The sequence below is a fragment of the Theobroma cacao genome, chromosome 1 (assembly GCF_053813885.1).
Source record: "Theobroma cacao isolate CCN51 chromosome 1, ASM5381388v1, whole genome shotgun sequence".
In the NCBI taxonomy this organism is placed as follows: domain Eukaryota; kingdom Viridiplantae; phylum Streptophyta; class Magnoliopsida; order Malvales; family Malvaceae; genus Theobroma; species Theobroma cacao.
Genome location: NC_142639.1, coordinates 12,393,631 through 12,408,802, shown reverse-complemented (window position 1 = coordinate 12,408,802; position 15,172 = coordinate 12,393,631). Strand labels below are relative to the sequence as shown.

Sequence of the window (15,172 nt, the reverse complement as noted above, 5' to 3'; positions counted from 1 at the left end):
ATCTATCCTCTAAGCATTAAAAGTTAGAAATTATTGTCTTCAAGTATTTTTTATTAAAATAAATTAAAAAAACCTTCAAATGTCAAAAACGATATAGTTTTGACATAAGGTATATAAAAAAAATTAATTCAATTGAGAATGATAAGTGTCAAACCAATTGACCCAATCAGTTATCCTACTTAAAACAGTATTTATCCAAAGAAACAATAATTCTATCAAAGATTGCTCAATTTATAATAAAATATTAAAAAATGAGAGATTATATAATCTGTACTATTGACAAATTAAGATAAACAGTTGTAAAATATAGAGTAATAGTATAATACAAAGATCAGTATAATACAAAGATCTTATCAATATAAAATAGTTACTAATTTCTAGTTGTATTTGTTTTTTATATATAAAATGAATGGCTAAAGGCTATCAAATTTAGTTATATATATATATATATATGTGTATATGTGTATATATATATATCAGTAAATTGGATTCCAGTGATACGAGAGCATCTTGAATTCATCTGAAACTTACATCGTTTGAGTAAATAAGTGGACAATTTTATTTTTATTTTTAAATGATTAACAACTCCATTAACCAATAGCTTCAGAAGAAAACCAAGTTCACATGCTGCTGAAATCCTTATACATGAGAACAGGACACAAAAACGTGATCAAATTAGAACTCAGCGGTACAGTTTATGATAGATGAATAAGAAACCAAACAGCATGAAAACAGGAATGCAAATGTAGAAACTCTTCCAAACGATAGAAAACAAAAAACAAGAAGGAATGGAACACTGGTAAACTAAGGGTGCCAACCGAAGATCTTAGAACCATGGGAGCTTCAAAAGCTTGGAAGATATTAATGAGTTCTGCAGCAGCATGCATGAAGTTAATGTCCAACTACAATCATCTCGGACGATACCTTCATGTCGTTGACAACTTTGAAAGTATCATCGAAATCGTCATCATCTTCCAAATTATCGCCGCACCGTTGGCTGTCGTCAGGATGTGCACGAGCACATTCTTCAGCACTATTATCAGCTTTGCCAGCTTTAACCAAAAAGGAGCAGACCAAAAGCGTCATGAAGCAGAAAACAATCATTCCTCTGGATATGGCCATTGTTTCTCTGAATGCTCAAAAAGAGTAATTAATTCTCTCTGATTTGTACTGTTGATGGATTGTGGGGAATACAGAGTGTTCTTCTGTTTCTTTTGCGTTTGCTTATGAATGGGAATGCAACAGTGGAGATTTAAAGGAAGCTTTAGTTTACTATTATAAGGAATAATATGAATTTGTGGCCTTGGTGATACTGTTCGAGTGAAGTTGAGCTGGTCTTAAGGTAGACTGAGCAAATTTTAAGCTTACAGTTCCAAGCATCGTAACAAGTTAACACTTGGATTAATGCTGTTGCTTCCCCATTGCAATACCCACAAAAATAGATCTACCTATCTCATCGCCCAAAATGTGTAGGAAATTTTTAAAGAGATTTATTAAGTCTTGCAAGTTATAATGCAGAGTGCAGAAACCGAGTTTGAGCCAATTTCACAACAGGAATCTAGTACCAGTGGATTTGACTAGTACAACATTAGAATCAAGTTGGAGAATTTGTGCATGTGTTCTTTTGATATGTGAGAAACAGGAGATCTGATACATGATGATGTGCCCAACTCTAAACTTTAAGCCAGGGGGCAAAACGATTTTGTAACCAAAATGAATTTATAATAATGTATTGAATCATTTAGTTGAATTATACCTTGACCTCCCTAATTGACTCTTGGTTCAATTTTCCAATGACTTAAATAAACTTTAGAAAGATGTATTTTTAATTGCTCATACAATGCAATATAAACACAAACTTAGAAAAACATTCAGTTCTAGTATAGCATTGCGTATGGCCTAAATTTGCCATAATGATATTTACTTCACTAATCCACTGTATGGTAAAGTTTCAGCCACAGCAAAACACCAAGACAAACAAATTGTGCAGTTGGATGATGCAAGTTCATTCATTCTCATTACAATTTCAAACAATTAGCAATATTTGAACATATGACGTTTGTTGTGCTAGCTGTCATCTCTGCGCATAGCTAAGTATGGTGGATGCTGCAATCATACTTGGAGTATAAATGGGAGGTCTCCACCTCATTCCCTGCTGTTGCAAGTTATTTACGGTTCTGTTTGAAGGGCATATAAGTTCCATGACCTTCTCAGCAGCCACAACTTGTTGCTGTTGGAGTACTGTATTGTTCATTAATTCCCTGCAAAGAGTCGAATCTTCAAGTCAAGTTCACCAAGTTAATAATCATGACACTGCATTTTATTGACACTGTAAATATCAAAAGAGGGCATTAATCTCAATACTAAAATAAACACTTTTTAAATTTTGCTCAATTACAAGTTAGAATTTGCAAAGTATAATCCATGTGTGTAGCATAAAAATTCTTACTTGAGCGAGGATGCTAGTTTTGTGGGTGTACATGCTTGAAATAGAGCTTCAGGAATAACAGGTGAATCCAGGAGGATATTGGGAAGTGAGATGTATGGTATCTTTGCTTTGTACCGAATCACCCATTCAGTAAGGAAATGGGCTCGATACGTAACTAAACAAGGTAACCTTGCAAGCTGCAACTCCATAGCAACAGTTCCTGAAGTACATAAGGCAACTCGGCTTGCCTGCAAGGAACTAATAAAGTTACAATATAATAGCTTTCAAGTCCGTGAAATTTAAATTATTTGGGCACAAAAGCTTTCTTTCCAGGAACAAAGTCCAGATATACCTATTAACTCAATATATCCATATTATCATTAGGTTCAGTAAACAAATAAGGTCATACCACTTCTACTATTACAATTTACATGAGTAACAATTGAAGCTATGGTAGTACAAAATGCCCAAAATTCCAGTAGTAATTGAATAAGTAAATGCTTGAGCCTGGAGGCAATTAATTTTATTTTTCAATATCTATAGTTGGAGCGGTCTGACAGCTAAAATCCATATAAGGTCCACTCCTAATCAGGAGCTTAAAAGTTAAAACGAAGTTTACCTGCCAAAATATTAATCAATAATACACAATCTGCAATAACTAACATCAAAACTAAATCTTCTTAATAATCTCATTCAAGCCTTATTGATATTTTACAGGGACATTAACCACCCATACAGTATCAAAAGATAATCAAAACAACAACATGAATTCCTTTGACCAGTTTTTGCAAGAAAAAAACCACCCACGTTTTGTTGTACTGAATTAACTAAAGATACTGGAAAGCTAAGTTACAAGAAAACATATCCTGTTTTCCTAAGCATCCACCGCAATTCATAGATCAAACATTATGGAGATACTTTCAGCTCACAATCAACCAAATAAACTATTAAATTATGACAATTTCATTGAAATACAATCTAGAGTTCATGAAAACTATGTGACCAGGTAAAAACATGTTAAATCTTCTATTCAGTTGTGTAGTAAACTCATTTCCCATGCAATCCAATATACATTACAACTGAGTACCCTTCAGTCGATGTAGTTGTGAATATCTCACTGAATCACAATCAACGATTGACATATAAAGTGAACTATGGAAGGACTTACATTGAATGCATCATATTTCAGGTGCGGGATTCCTCCTGGAATCAATATAGCAGGCACAGGCCACTTATGGATGGCTCTAGTGATGAAGTTGTCCACTAGCTGATTGGGTGCCACATGGATGACCGTCACCAACTCAGGAAAAGAGTCTTTTAAAAGTTTCATTGTGTTTGAAAAGATGGGAAGCATTCTAGTGACCTCTTGTAATCTGCTTCCAGGTAGCAAGGTAATGACTGTTGCTCCTTTCAAATTCAAGTAATTATGCATTAGACAAAATTTTTTTCAATATTGAATAACAAAAAACAGACCATAGATAAGTATATATGCTCTGCACACACACACATAAACACATGCACACAAAAAAGAAATTAATATAAACAAAATCCAATTTCTAATACATTCCAGTCAACTTTTCAGGTTTTCATTGATCCCAGCAGCTTTAAAAGAGAACTACCACAGAATGATTATAAAACAGTATAACCAGAGAGTTGGACCTTAGGTTAGATCATAGGTGTTGTAAATATCATACTGATAAAGGAAAAAAAGGAAAGTGCACATTCTAGAAGTTCAGAGAGAAGGATTCATACTGATAAAAAATATAAAAGAGACAACTTGAACTTAAAGAGTAAATCTCCAATGGAGCAACCTCCATTCTTCAGGTAGTGAATCATTCTCTAATGATAGAGTTCACTATCACCATCAAGGTAGTAATCAAACGTTACACTATATATGAGAAAGAAAAAGCTCCTAAATTTCTATAACTTCATTATGCTCATCTTCATATTACCTGAAGGTATGGCATATGTTTTTCGAAAATCTTCACCATTTCCTGTAATCTTCCACTCATGCAACGCGATTTCCTTTCCCTAAACATAAATATTTCTTCTGTGTTAATGCTTAAATAACCATAAATACACATATGCTTAGGCACAAAAAAAAAAAAAACTCTTATAAAATAAAAACTATTTTGAAGAAAAATTATACGGATACAAGCTTGAACTCTCAATAAAGTTTAGGAAACTGAACTTACCCACAAATATAACATTTTATAAGAAGATGAAATGATACCAATACACATCACAACAGTGGAAGATGAAATGATACCATGTTCAGTTCTGAAACATCTTCCAGAATGGGATGACCAACAAAGGTTGCAGCCAGTCCTTTTGATTGACAACCTGCTTCCTCATTCGGAAGTATACACAACACATGATCCACAAATTCAGTTAGGCCTTTCAGTCTTTCTGCACCCCCTTTCCATGCCCAGAATGATGGTGCTACATAATGAAAGTGTACTGGACCATCTAGCCCTTGCTGATTATATCTAGCTGCAAAAAGCATTCCCTATGTTCCGGCCTCATATTATTGCACAGGCAATATGTAAATATGTAAATATTGATCCTAGCTCCAAGAGGTTGGTAATATTACCCCGTAACTGCTTAAGGAGACGGAAAGAGAATCCCTTGGAGTCCACTGTCACAACCACATGAGGGTGGAACATGAATGCAGCCTCCACAGTTTCCTTCAACTTTACCTGACATTTCATCAAATCCCAAAGGTCCATCCATTATTTCATTGCATAGTCTTATAGTAGAGGTTCAATTACATTGGTTTCAAACTACTTACTCTGAAATTATAGAGGTGTGGCAATAACTCCCAGATCCCCATTACCGCAATATTGTCCATGGGAAATAAAGATTTCAAACCTTGCTTGGACATCATGGATCTTATAGATACAGAGGCATTGCTTTAGAATAAACCCCATCAGAATTCAAATTACTTGCATCAAAGTAATTGTTCCAACTTACCTAGTTACTTCATATAAGGACATAATTTTTTTTTTATTTACTCTATTATCTTACTAAAAGCGATACAAAGGATTAAACAATTTAAACACCTTTCGTGAGTCATTCATATGCTCCCTTTCCTTTTAAATTCTTTTATAACTCGTTTCCTTAAAGTACAAAATAGATTAAACCCCATACGTATATTTTTTATCAAGCTAATGCTAAAAGTACAAAGACTCGTGGCCTTGAGCTTCATAATGGCAATCAGAAGTAATTCTCTTCCATTAGCATATGACTTCCGAGTTGTAGTTTAAAGTTCTAGCAGCTGGAGGTTATAAAAAAACCTATATCAGGAAAAATGTAAAGGCAATAGTAAATAGCTAAAATGCTTACCCGCCTACGCCAGAGAAACGGATAGGAACAGGAGAGAGCTTCTTCAAGGAAGCCATAAGACGTGAACCAATGGTATCTCCACTAACCTCTCCTGCAACAATGAATATTCTTAGCTCCTGTTCTTTGGCCGCTCTGTCTGTTACGAATCTGCTTGAAACCCATAAATATCTCCTCGATGGGCTCTTCAAACAAATGCTACTCTTTATTTTCGTACACCGAATCGCTGCCAACAACATCGCTATCTTCTGTATCAGTACTTTTTTTCTATGATGGAAAGAGTTGCGCAGACATGTCACGGAAGCAGAAGGGTAGCGCAGGCTGCAGCACTGCTCGGCAGTATATTAAAATGTGAACGGACAAACAGCGACATTTGGGCCGACAAGGCTGATGTCTAATTCAAACATGGACTCACGGCCCTGGTCCTGGAGAATTTCAAAACTTAATATAGTAACCATCAAGCAAGGTAAGTCGAAGAATATGACAAATGAGGCCAATTTAAGTTTGGGTTTTGCAAGTCGAGATCGACAGCCCAGCCCATGGAAGTCATGAACAGAGAAAAACCCGATAAAAGCTGAGTAGCTGATTGAATTGAAGTGAAAGAAGTGAAAACTGAGAAGTTGGAATAAATATTTCTAATTAAAAAATTTTGTCACAGCCGTAGTTTCACACAGTACATGGTTAGGCACGAAGTGTCGCCTCTTTCCTTTTCGAGGAGCATTTAATGCATTAGAGATCTTAATTTAGACTGTGATGGTCCCGGTCCTAGCCAGGGCCTTAAATATTTGCAACTACCTCATGTCTCTTTCCAAAGTCTAAACCGTAAACAGAAAAGTTTGCAGATTTCTACTTCTTCTCTTTTCTTGAGGAAGACAACTGACAATTATGCATAACTTCTGGATTGGGTTTTTAACTGAGTGACCAATATGTATGGCTTCTGGATTGGGTTTTTACCCAGTAACCAAATGGTGGGTTGGAACTGAATGGATTGATATTTTATGAAAAATTGATCGAATAGATTGAATTAAGAATATGGATCAAAACAATTAAAATTTTGTTATTTGTATCTTTTGTAAATTGTAATATTTAAATTTATAGATTTTATTCATAATTATTAAATATATAAATAATCTAAACATAAATAAATTAATATAAACCAACATAAAAAAAAAAAAAAGACTAACTAAATATACATAAATCATAATATTCAACTAATTAATACATATATATATATATAATGTTAAGTTTGATTTTTAAATTAATTTGATTTGAAAATTTTTCTTTCGAGAATTAGCCGAATAATTGAATTTCATTTAAATCGATCGAATCATTCAATTTGACCTATTTTGACTCATCCCTAGCTTTCAGCTGCCTACCATTAGATATCAACACATACCTGTCACCATTTATATGAAAACCGATTTTTCAGACATCATTTATTTCTACTTTATAGAACTGAAATTTTTAGATAAAAAATTGAATGGATCAATCAAACCAAATTGTTTTACCTGAATTTCATTTAAATTGGTTGGATCATTCAATTCGACCCATTTTTCCTCACCCTTAGTTTTCAGCTGCCTACCATTGGACATCAACACAACTGTGCCACCATTTATATCCAAACTAGATTTTTAGCTGTCACTTATTTGTACTTTATAAAATTAAAATTTTTGGATCAAAAAACCAAATGGACCAATCAAATTAAATTATTTTATCCAAATTTTAGTTAAATCGATCATATCATTCCATTCGACCCATATTTACTTTCCTCTAGTTTTCAGCTACTTACCATTAGACATCAATGGAGCTGTCTCACCATTTATATCCAAAACCGATTTTTAGGTATCAACTTTTTCTACTTTCGAGATAAGGAAACAAAACCATCCCTTCATCTCATTTCCTACTTTTCTTTGCTCTATATTATTAGTAATGGATTCTCAGTTCTCATTTACAACTATATTTCTCACAATATATAAAATAGGAAAATGGACGAAAAGGGGAAAGGGGAATTTGCATCTTCTTATGACAGAGAAACTAAAACCATTATTTTACTACAAAATCTAATATTTTTTATTTTTTGAATAAATTGTTAAAAATATTTTTTATTATTTAGATTAAGAATTGAAGATCATTGTGTAGAAAATATTTTCCATCATGATTCATCATCAAACTTTTTTCTATTTTCAATAATTTTCTACTATAACATCATAAAAATATTAACATTTATCAATTATTCAAGATGTCTAACACATTTTTTTCAGCATTAAAAATATATAAATAATATTTAACATTTATATTTATTTATTTCTCATCATATTGTTATTCTAGTTAGTTGGTTATGTGAATAAATTATAAATTGTAAATTAAAAGAATTGAGAGATTTTCATGTGTGAAAAACTTATTTTCTATTTTATATAAAAAAATTTCTTTAATTGACCTTAACTTTTTTGTATTATTTTAAAGAATGTAATATGTTAATAAAAATAATTATAGTGGTATGATCCCTATAAAGTAATTGAATAAGAATAATTAATGATGATTTGTTAGAAAAAGAATGATAAATAAGGAGATGAAAAAAAAAAATAAAAATAATGATGCTTTATTCTTTTAGTGTTTTGTGAGATCAGTTTCATAAGAAGAGCAGTGCAATATTTTTCAATTGGAATCAATTTCAAGGAAAAAAGAAAAAAGATGAAAATGTCTTACGTCATTTTTTTATAATAAAACATTTTACGTTGATTGATATAATATTTTTTGTTGAGTTGCAAAACATTTTCCATTCTTAAAAAGTTTTCTCTTACAAATCGTGGGAAAATTTTAAAAAATTTTCACAAAAACCTTTCACCATTACCCAAAAAAAATTCATATCTTTTTATGTTTAAATTTTTAAGATTTTGAAAAGTTTCTCCACACATGCGATTGCTATGTTGGTATCTGTCGATGTCCTGTTAACGAAAAAATATCTCAATAATCGAGATAGTATTAATGATTTAATGTCCTACATTAACCATTTTTGCAGGCTTGAAATTAAATATTTCTACCCAAAACTTACTACACCTTTATCATTTAAGCCAACCCAAAATTTGCATTGACCAAATTCATAGCGAAGGTACAACAATTTAATAACAAAAAGAAAAAATCAGGACAACTTAATTAAAAGTTTAAACCGTGAAAAGTTGGGGTCAAATAGTATCGTATCTTCTTACTATTTTTTCGTTTCTCTCCTTTTCTTTGCTTTCAATTAAATACAATGTCAATGAAGAAAATGACTCATGGTAAAATTACTCCTAAAACACTGTTCCAAAACTTATACAAAATTTTGAGTGGACCTCCTTGTCAAATTAATGTTAGGGTGCCAATCTATATGCAGAGTCATCCAATTGAACTCCAAAAGTTAAAAGGCTAACTTGCCATTTATTTAGATTGTACGGATTTAGACTTTGGCTTAATTAATTATATATATATATATATATTTATATAGAGTAAAATACATTGATTTTTTTAATTTTTGATCATAATTACACACGAATCTATTAATTTTCAAAATAAATATATTGTCCTCAAAAGTGTAAATAGTATTTATGCCTAAATATGAAATGCCTAAAATGCTTTTTCTTTTTTTTTTTTTTTACTCTTTTCCTTTCTCTCAAGTCTACCGTCGACGCTCCCTTACACTGGCCGACCACTTCGCGATCAGATCTAACCATGGAATGCCATACTAGATTATAATCCTTAAGAGCAGTTTTGTGAATAGAAGCATCAGCTTGTTTAACTTGCAAAATGCAGTCATTATTAGTAAAATTAAATGATATAATTTTGTTTCAATGAGTTTACATACTTAAACTAGATTATAATGAAAAGAGAAAATTATGAAGAATAACTTTTCTTGATAAGGACATTTTAAAAATAACTATCAAAATAAATTTAACTATTTTTAGTCATATTTTGTTATGATTGAACAAAAATACCTTTAAAACTATTTCAAATAAATTAAATCATTCATCACAAGTTCTTCCCATTTGTGCTTCCGATTTCTCTCTCTCACCATCCCACTTTGTCTAATTTCATCGATTTCTCTCTTCGGTGTTTGTCTGCTATGCTCTCGATTTCTCTCTTCCGTGCTTTTAGATTTCACTTTCTTGTGCTTTCAAGACACCAAGCAATAGTTTTGATATACTTGTATCACAACCTAATTCTCAAGCCATGACCGACGCAAGGGCCTAATAGGCATAGCCCACCAGACCCAAGCAAACCTCTATTTCTTTAAGATCTATTACTCAATTTCTAATGAATGTTCTTTGAAAATTAGACCGTGAGAACCAAGTATATATATATATATATATATATATATAACATCCCCAAAATAGGGTCGTCATTCTTCAACCTTAACCGACAGGGGTAATCAATCAACATACAGAGTGCATAACAATCTCATAATTTACATTTCAGTAAATATATACACTGTCAAGAGACCTTGACTATCAGCGGGAGTGACTGTTGGTGTGGGTGCCACTACAGGATACCATGGTCCCTACCAAAAGGGTGAATACAAATGGACACTTTAATCTAGGTCCCAACTACCTCCGATATGAAAACATGAAGTTAAAAAGAGTGAGTATAAACCCAATGAGTGAACATAAGAAAAGAACAAGCAAACTATATGGAGAGCTTTTCGAAAACATTGTGCACTTGTGTAAAAACAATGCAATGTTATATATTATCAACAAAACTCGATGCTGTGTTGTTTTTCAATTCATTTTAAAACATTTAGGAAATTCAAGCAATGCAAGTATAGCAGAGTGAATCTCGTTGCAGCGGAAAGGCATTCTATAGCATATAGTACAATCACATTTTTTTTCATAACTTGTCTATAGCGCACACACACACACACACACACATACACACACACACACACACACACACACACACACACACACACATATATATATATATATATATATATATATATATATATATACATACACATGTACACCACCGCTGCATTACTCAGCTCATGTGCACTCCCTACACACACAAGGCAATATTATCATGTGCACTCCTTACACGCACATTTCAATATCATCATGTGCACTCCCTACACGCATTTTAGTATCATCACACGCATTCCCGCCCACATCATTACCGGCATGTGCACTCCCACAACACACACCACTAGCACAGTCACGTGCACTCCTACACTGCAAGTGTACGGTTATAGCTATTATATAGCATTATCACTCAAAGCATAACACACATATCCATATAACATAGGAACACATGGTTTCATTATATCACATATTTTACCACATAAAAACATTTCATCAAGAGCTTGTTCCCATGCATGTTTTAAAGTAAAGTCCGATAAAACATTTCAGATGATTCAATTAAACATGTATGCATTTATCTTAAAACATTTGAATGCAAGTTCACTCACCTTACAATAGCGGGATACTACATCGATATTAGTTCAAGGCGTATCTAGCTATTTCTACTTGTCGGTCACTCGTTATTTCCTTCGGCATGCCACCACAGTCTACTATCTTTACTTTTGCACTTCCTAGCAACAATCCAAATTCAATATTTTTAGTGTACATTGTTTTTACTTCTCTTTTTCCTTCAATCATGAATCCTTATTCAACTAACTTATATCTTGACACATTTTTACCACAATTACCTTTATCCTTTACTTGCTTAATTCTTTAAATTATAATTATCGGCAACTTAATTATGACTCTAGCACCCATATTAACCTTTTCTAGCCATTTTCATTCAAATTTGTCTTATATTTCCACACATAATCCACATATATGGTAGCAACAATCATCCTCACTTTCACTCAATCATTTCCAAGCTTACAATTAATATAATTGCCTTCCAACCATACCCATGACATTACAATAACCCTACATATTGCACACAATCATTCTCATCATATTAAACAAATCATAGGCTTCAAATTGTAGCATTAAGCTTACAACTTGGTTTTAGCTTGGATTTCACCTAACAAAATTCATAATTTCCTCACACCCATGGCCACCATAGCTGCCACAAAATGGTTCACACATTATTTCTCTAAAGATTTAACCAACCATGAGCTTAAAACATAAAAATCCTTACCTTATGTTTCTTGAATCTTGAGACCCACTTGATATTTCTTCAATTACTCTTGAATAACTTACTACCCAAGCCTCTCACTTTTCTCTCCTTTCTTTCCTTGGCCGATTGTCTTTATTTTTCTTTTTAAATACATGGTGGCAAGGTGAAATGGCATGGGAGTATGAAAATGGCGTTGGGTGGGTGAAAATGGCATTAGGAGCATGAAGGTGGAGGAGAAAATATCTTTTGGCTGGAGATAAGAACTAGCCATGGGATAAGGATGAAGAGTCAAAGCTTCTTTTGAAAGCTTTGACCACTAATGGTAAAATTATCATTTTACCCTATAAGGTTTTCACCCTTTTTAATTGTATCCTCCCACAATATTTTAATTTCAATTTCTTTTCATTTTTCTTCCTTAACACTTGTATCAATAAAATATCAAGTTTATACTTCAACGCGGTATCATCGCAATATTTCAATATTTACTTACCCCGCGCTAGCTTTATTTAATAAAGACATGGGAGCCCCATTAACGTTATTTTTCTCTGAAATTTTCTCATTCTTCTTCTCCCTCACTTAGATTGACCATATACTCCTTCTTCATGAAAAATTTAGACACTGAATAAAATATTAATATTTTAATATTATTTTATTAATAAAATATTATTTTATTCTAAAATTTTTCACTTGTCTCCTTAGCACCCAAAATGTCTTATTATGCCCTGATCCACTTTCGAATCACTTTTTATATCGTTAATTCATTCTCAATAAAAATATTATTATTTAATTACTATTGCTTCGCTTGCGAAATATTTTATTCCAAACTATGCCTTTCACCTTTCATCACTTTTAAACACTCTAATAAATCTCAATTAATATCTGATAAGCCTTATTAGCCAACATATCAAAGTACAGGGTGTTACAACTTGGGTGAGTGGTTATTTGGGGAATTTGATTTTTAGGCATTTTGGATAAAACTAAAATGGTAGAAATGAGCACAGATGTTTGAAATAGCTTTTAATTGGATCAATTCAAGATCCATACACTAGTAAACTCAAGAATTTGAAATTTATAGACCTAGGTTTTTAGAGAAATTTTTTTTTGATTTTTAGTCGATATAGATATTTTAAATAAGAAAATTTGTGTTTTGATTTATGAAAACATATTAGAAACACTTTAATAAGTGCTAAATTGTCAAAAAAAAAAAAGAAATGAAGAGAGTTGGAGCGGATTTAAAGTTTTGGTTCGTAAGTAACAATAACATTTTAGGCATTAAAGTGTAACAAAATATTTTTGAATATAGCATGTAACAATAATATTTTTTCAACATGACTTGTAACAACAACATTTTTTTTAACATGTTTTTGTATATGGCGTGAAATAATAGTATTTTTTTCAACATGACGTATAACAACCTAACCCAGCATGTAACGTGTTTTTGTATATGGTGTGTAACAACCTAACCATGACGTGTAATATGTTTTTGTACATGGCGTGTAACAATCTAACCATGACGTGTAACATTATGGTGTGTAATTTCATTAAGGGTAATTTTATCCAATTTGACTAAAAATAGTTAAAATTATAAAAGGCTATTTTTTAAACCATTTTATCTTTAAGGGTTATTTTTAAAAATGCTCTTAATGAGAACTAGGCACATAAAAAACATCATGCAAAATCAAATTTGTTGGCAATTTAACAATTGCAATGTGTGTGACAATGGCCTTAGTTTTATTTGGCATCTGTACATATACATCTTTTACTGGTACGAATGCAATAAAAGTAATTTAATGAACAAGCTTTATGATCAGATGCACTTGTATCTATAATCCAAGAATGTTGATCAAATGTATAAGAGGGATGTTGATCAAATGTATGAACCTCAATACTAGATGATTCATCAAATAGTGTGCTATGTAAATTGAAACAGAAAAGCTTAATAAGTTTATTTACTACTGTTGAATTGACCATAGATGTTCTGTGTGAGTGAGGACTCATATCACTATTACTTGAAAAAGGTAGATTTTAAGAAGATAGGTCATCACTAGTGTCATTTTCTTGCTTATTGATAAACACCATGAGTTATTGATATATGACTATTTGTAAGAGACAATTGAGACAAGGTGTTAGCATATTCCTCATGTTCATCAGATTATACATTGGCCATAATGTTGTTAACTATTAACAAATTTCTTAAGATCATTCCTTCCTTGAGTGATTTAAAATCAAGTGGAAATCAATTATTCTATAATATTTTTCCTTCACATGTCCTAGTTTTCCACAGTGAGAACAAGTAATATCATTCTTATTTTTCCTTTTCCTAGTTGAAAAATTGGCTATAGTTGATTCCTCCATCAAAGGTTGAGTTTACAAGTGAATATCCTTTTATAATTCTTCCTTAACAACCAGATTGTAAACCTTATCTAGACTTGGAAATGGTTTCACCACTTGAGATCTTAGACCAGCATATGACTCATTAAGACCATTCAGAAATCTAAAAATATTGTCCTTAGCATTTTGATCAACAAACTTCTAAAGAAACACAATGGATTTCAATTTCCACAACTACAATGGGGTAGAGGCTTGAAGTTTCTCAACTTTCCCAAATAGCATTTAACTCTGTGAAGTACGAATCAATAGATTTAGTACCTTGTCTAATGTTTGATAATGAGTATTGTAGATTGCAGATTCGAGAGTCATTTGGTTGAGAAAACCTTTTCTTTAAAGTCTCCCCAATTTGATCGGCTAAATTCAATGTAGAAAATAGTAGCAACAATCTGAGGAGAAATTGATTGGAGAAGCTAAGCAATAATGAGATTTTTGCACATTGTCCATGTCGTGTATAGCTCATCAGTGACAATTCGTTCTTCGATCATTCCATCAATAAATCTAGCTTAATTTCTTATTGATAAGGCTACCAAAAAGGATCGTCTTCATGAAGTATAGTTGTTTGGAATGAGTTTAAGGTTAATTACTACCAATCCGTGATGATCGAAGTGATGGAGGAAAAACAATGATTAAAGATCCTTGATAAGGGAAAGAAAAAATTAAGATCCTAAAGAAAGCATCATAATAATAACACTAATTGATGCAACTATTTACAAGTAAAGTAATTATCATTTAACTGCAAGCATGTGCAAAGTGTCATAGATCTCACATCAATAAAAGATGGGATAAGTCTTGAGTTTATGAATAAGGACTTTCCTTCATTTAATAGGCATGCCTTTTGAGATGAAAATGTGCATGTGCTCTTTGTACATGCTTGTGTCACGGATCCACATGTTTTCAACCCAAAAAACATGTCTA

General features: G+C 32.2%; 1 protein-coding gene across 4 annotated transcripts; it reads right to left on the bottom strand.

Annotated features, from left to right (window-relative positions):
- Positions 1–1,859: 1,859 nt before the first annotated feature.
- Positions 1,860–6,080, bottom strand: LPXB (lipid-A-disaccharide synthase B). 4 transcript variants are annotated; one of them, XM_018119179.2, is made up of 8 exons: positions 5,774–6,080; positions 5,220–5,319; positions 5,022–5,127; positions 4,698–4,921; positions 4,381–4,459; positions 3,597–3,835; positions 2,450–2,676; positions 1,860–2,261 (listed from the first exon to the last, which is right to left on the bottom strand). In XM_018119179.2, the coding sequence occupies exons 1-8, from the start codon at positions 6,007–6,009 to the stop codon at positions 2,075–2,077; spliced, it is 1,398 nt and encodes a 465-aa protein (XP_017974668.2). In that variant the 5' UTR covers positions 6,010–6,080; the 3' UTR covers positions 1,860–2,074. The 4 variants fall into 4 exon arrangements, with proteins under 4 accessions (XP_017974668.2, XP_088659653.1, XP_088659654.1 ...); XM_088803527.1 differs by having other exon boundaries at positions 3,597–3,826; XM_088803528.1 differs by having other exon boundaries at positions 4,698–4,774.
- Between the last annotated feature and the right edge of the window lie 9,092 nt (positions 6,081–15,172).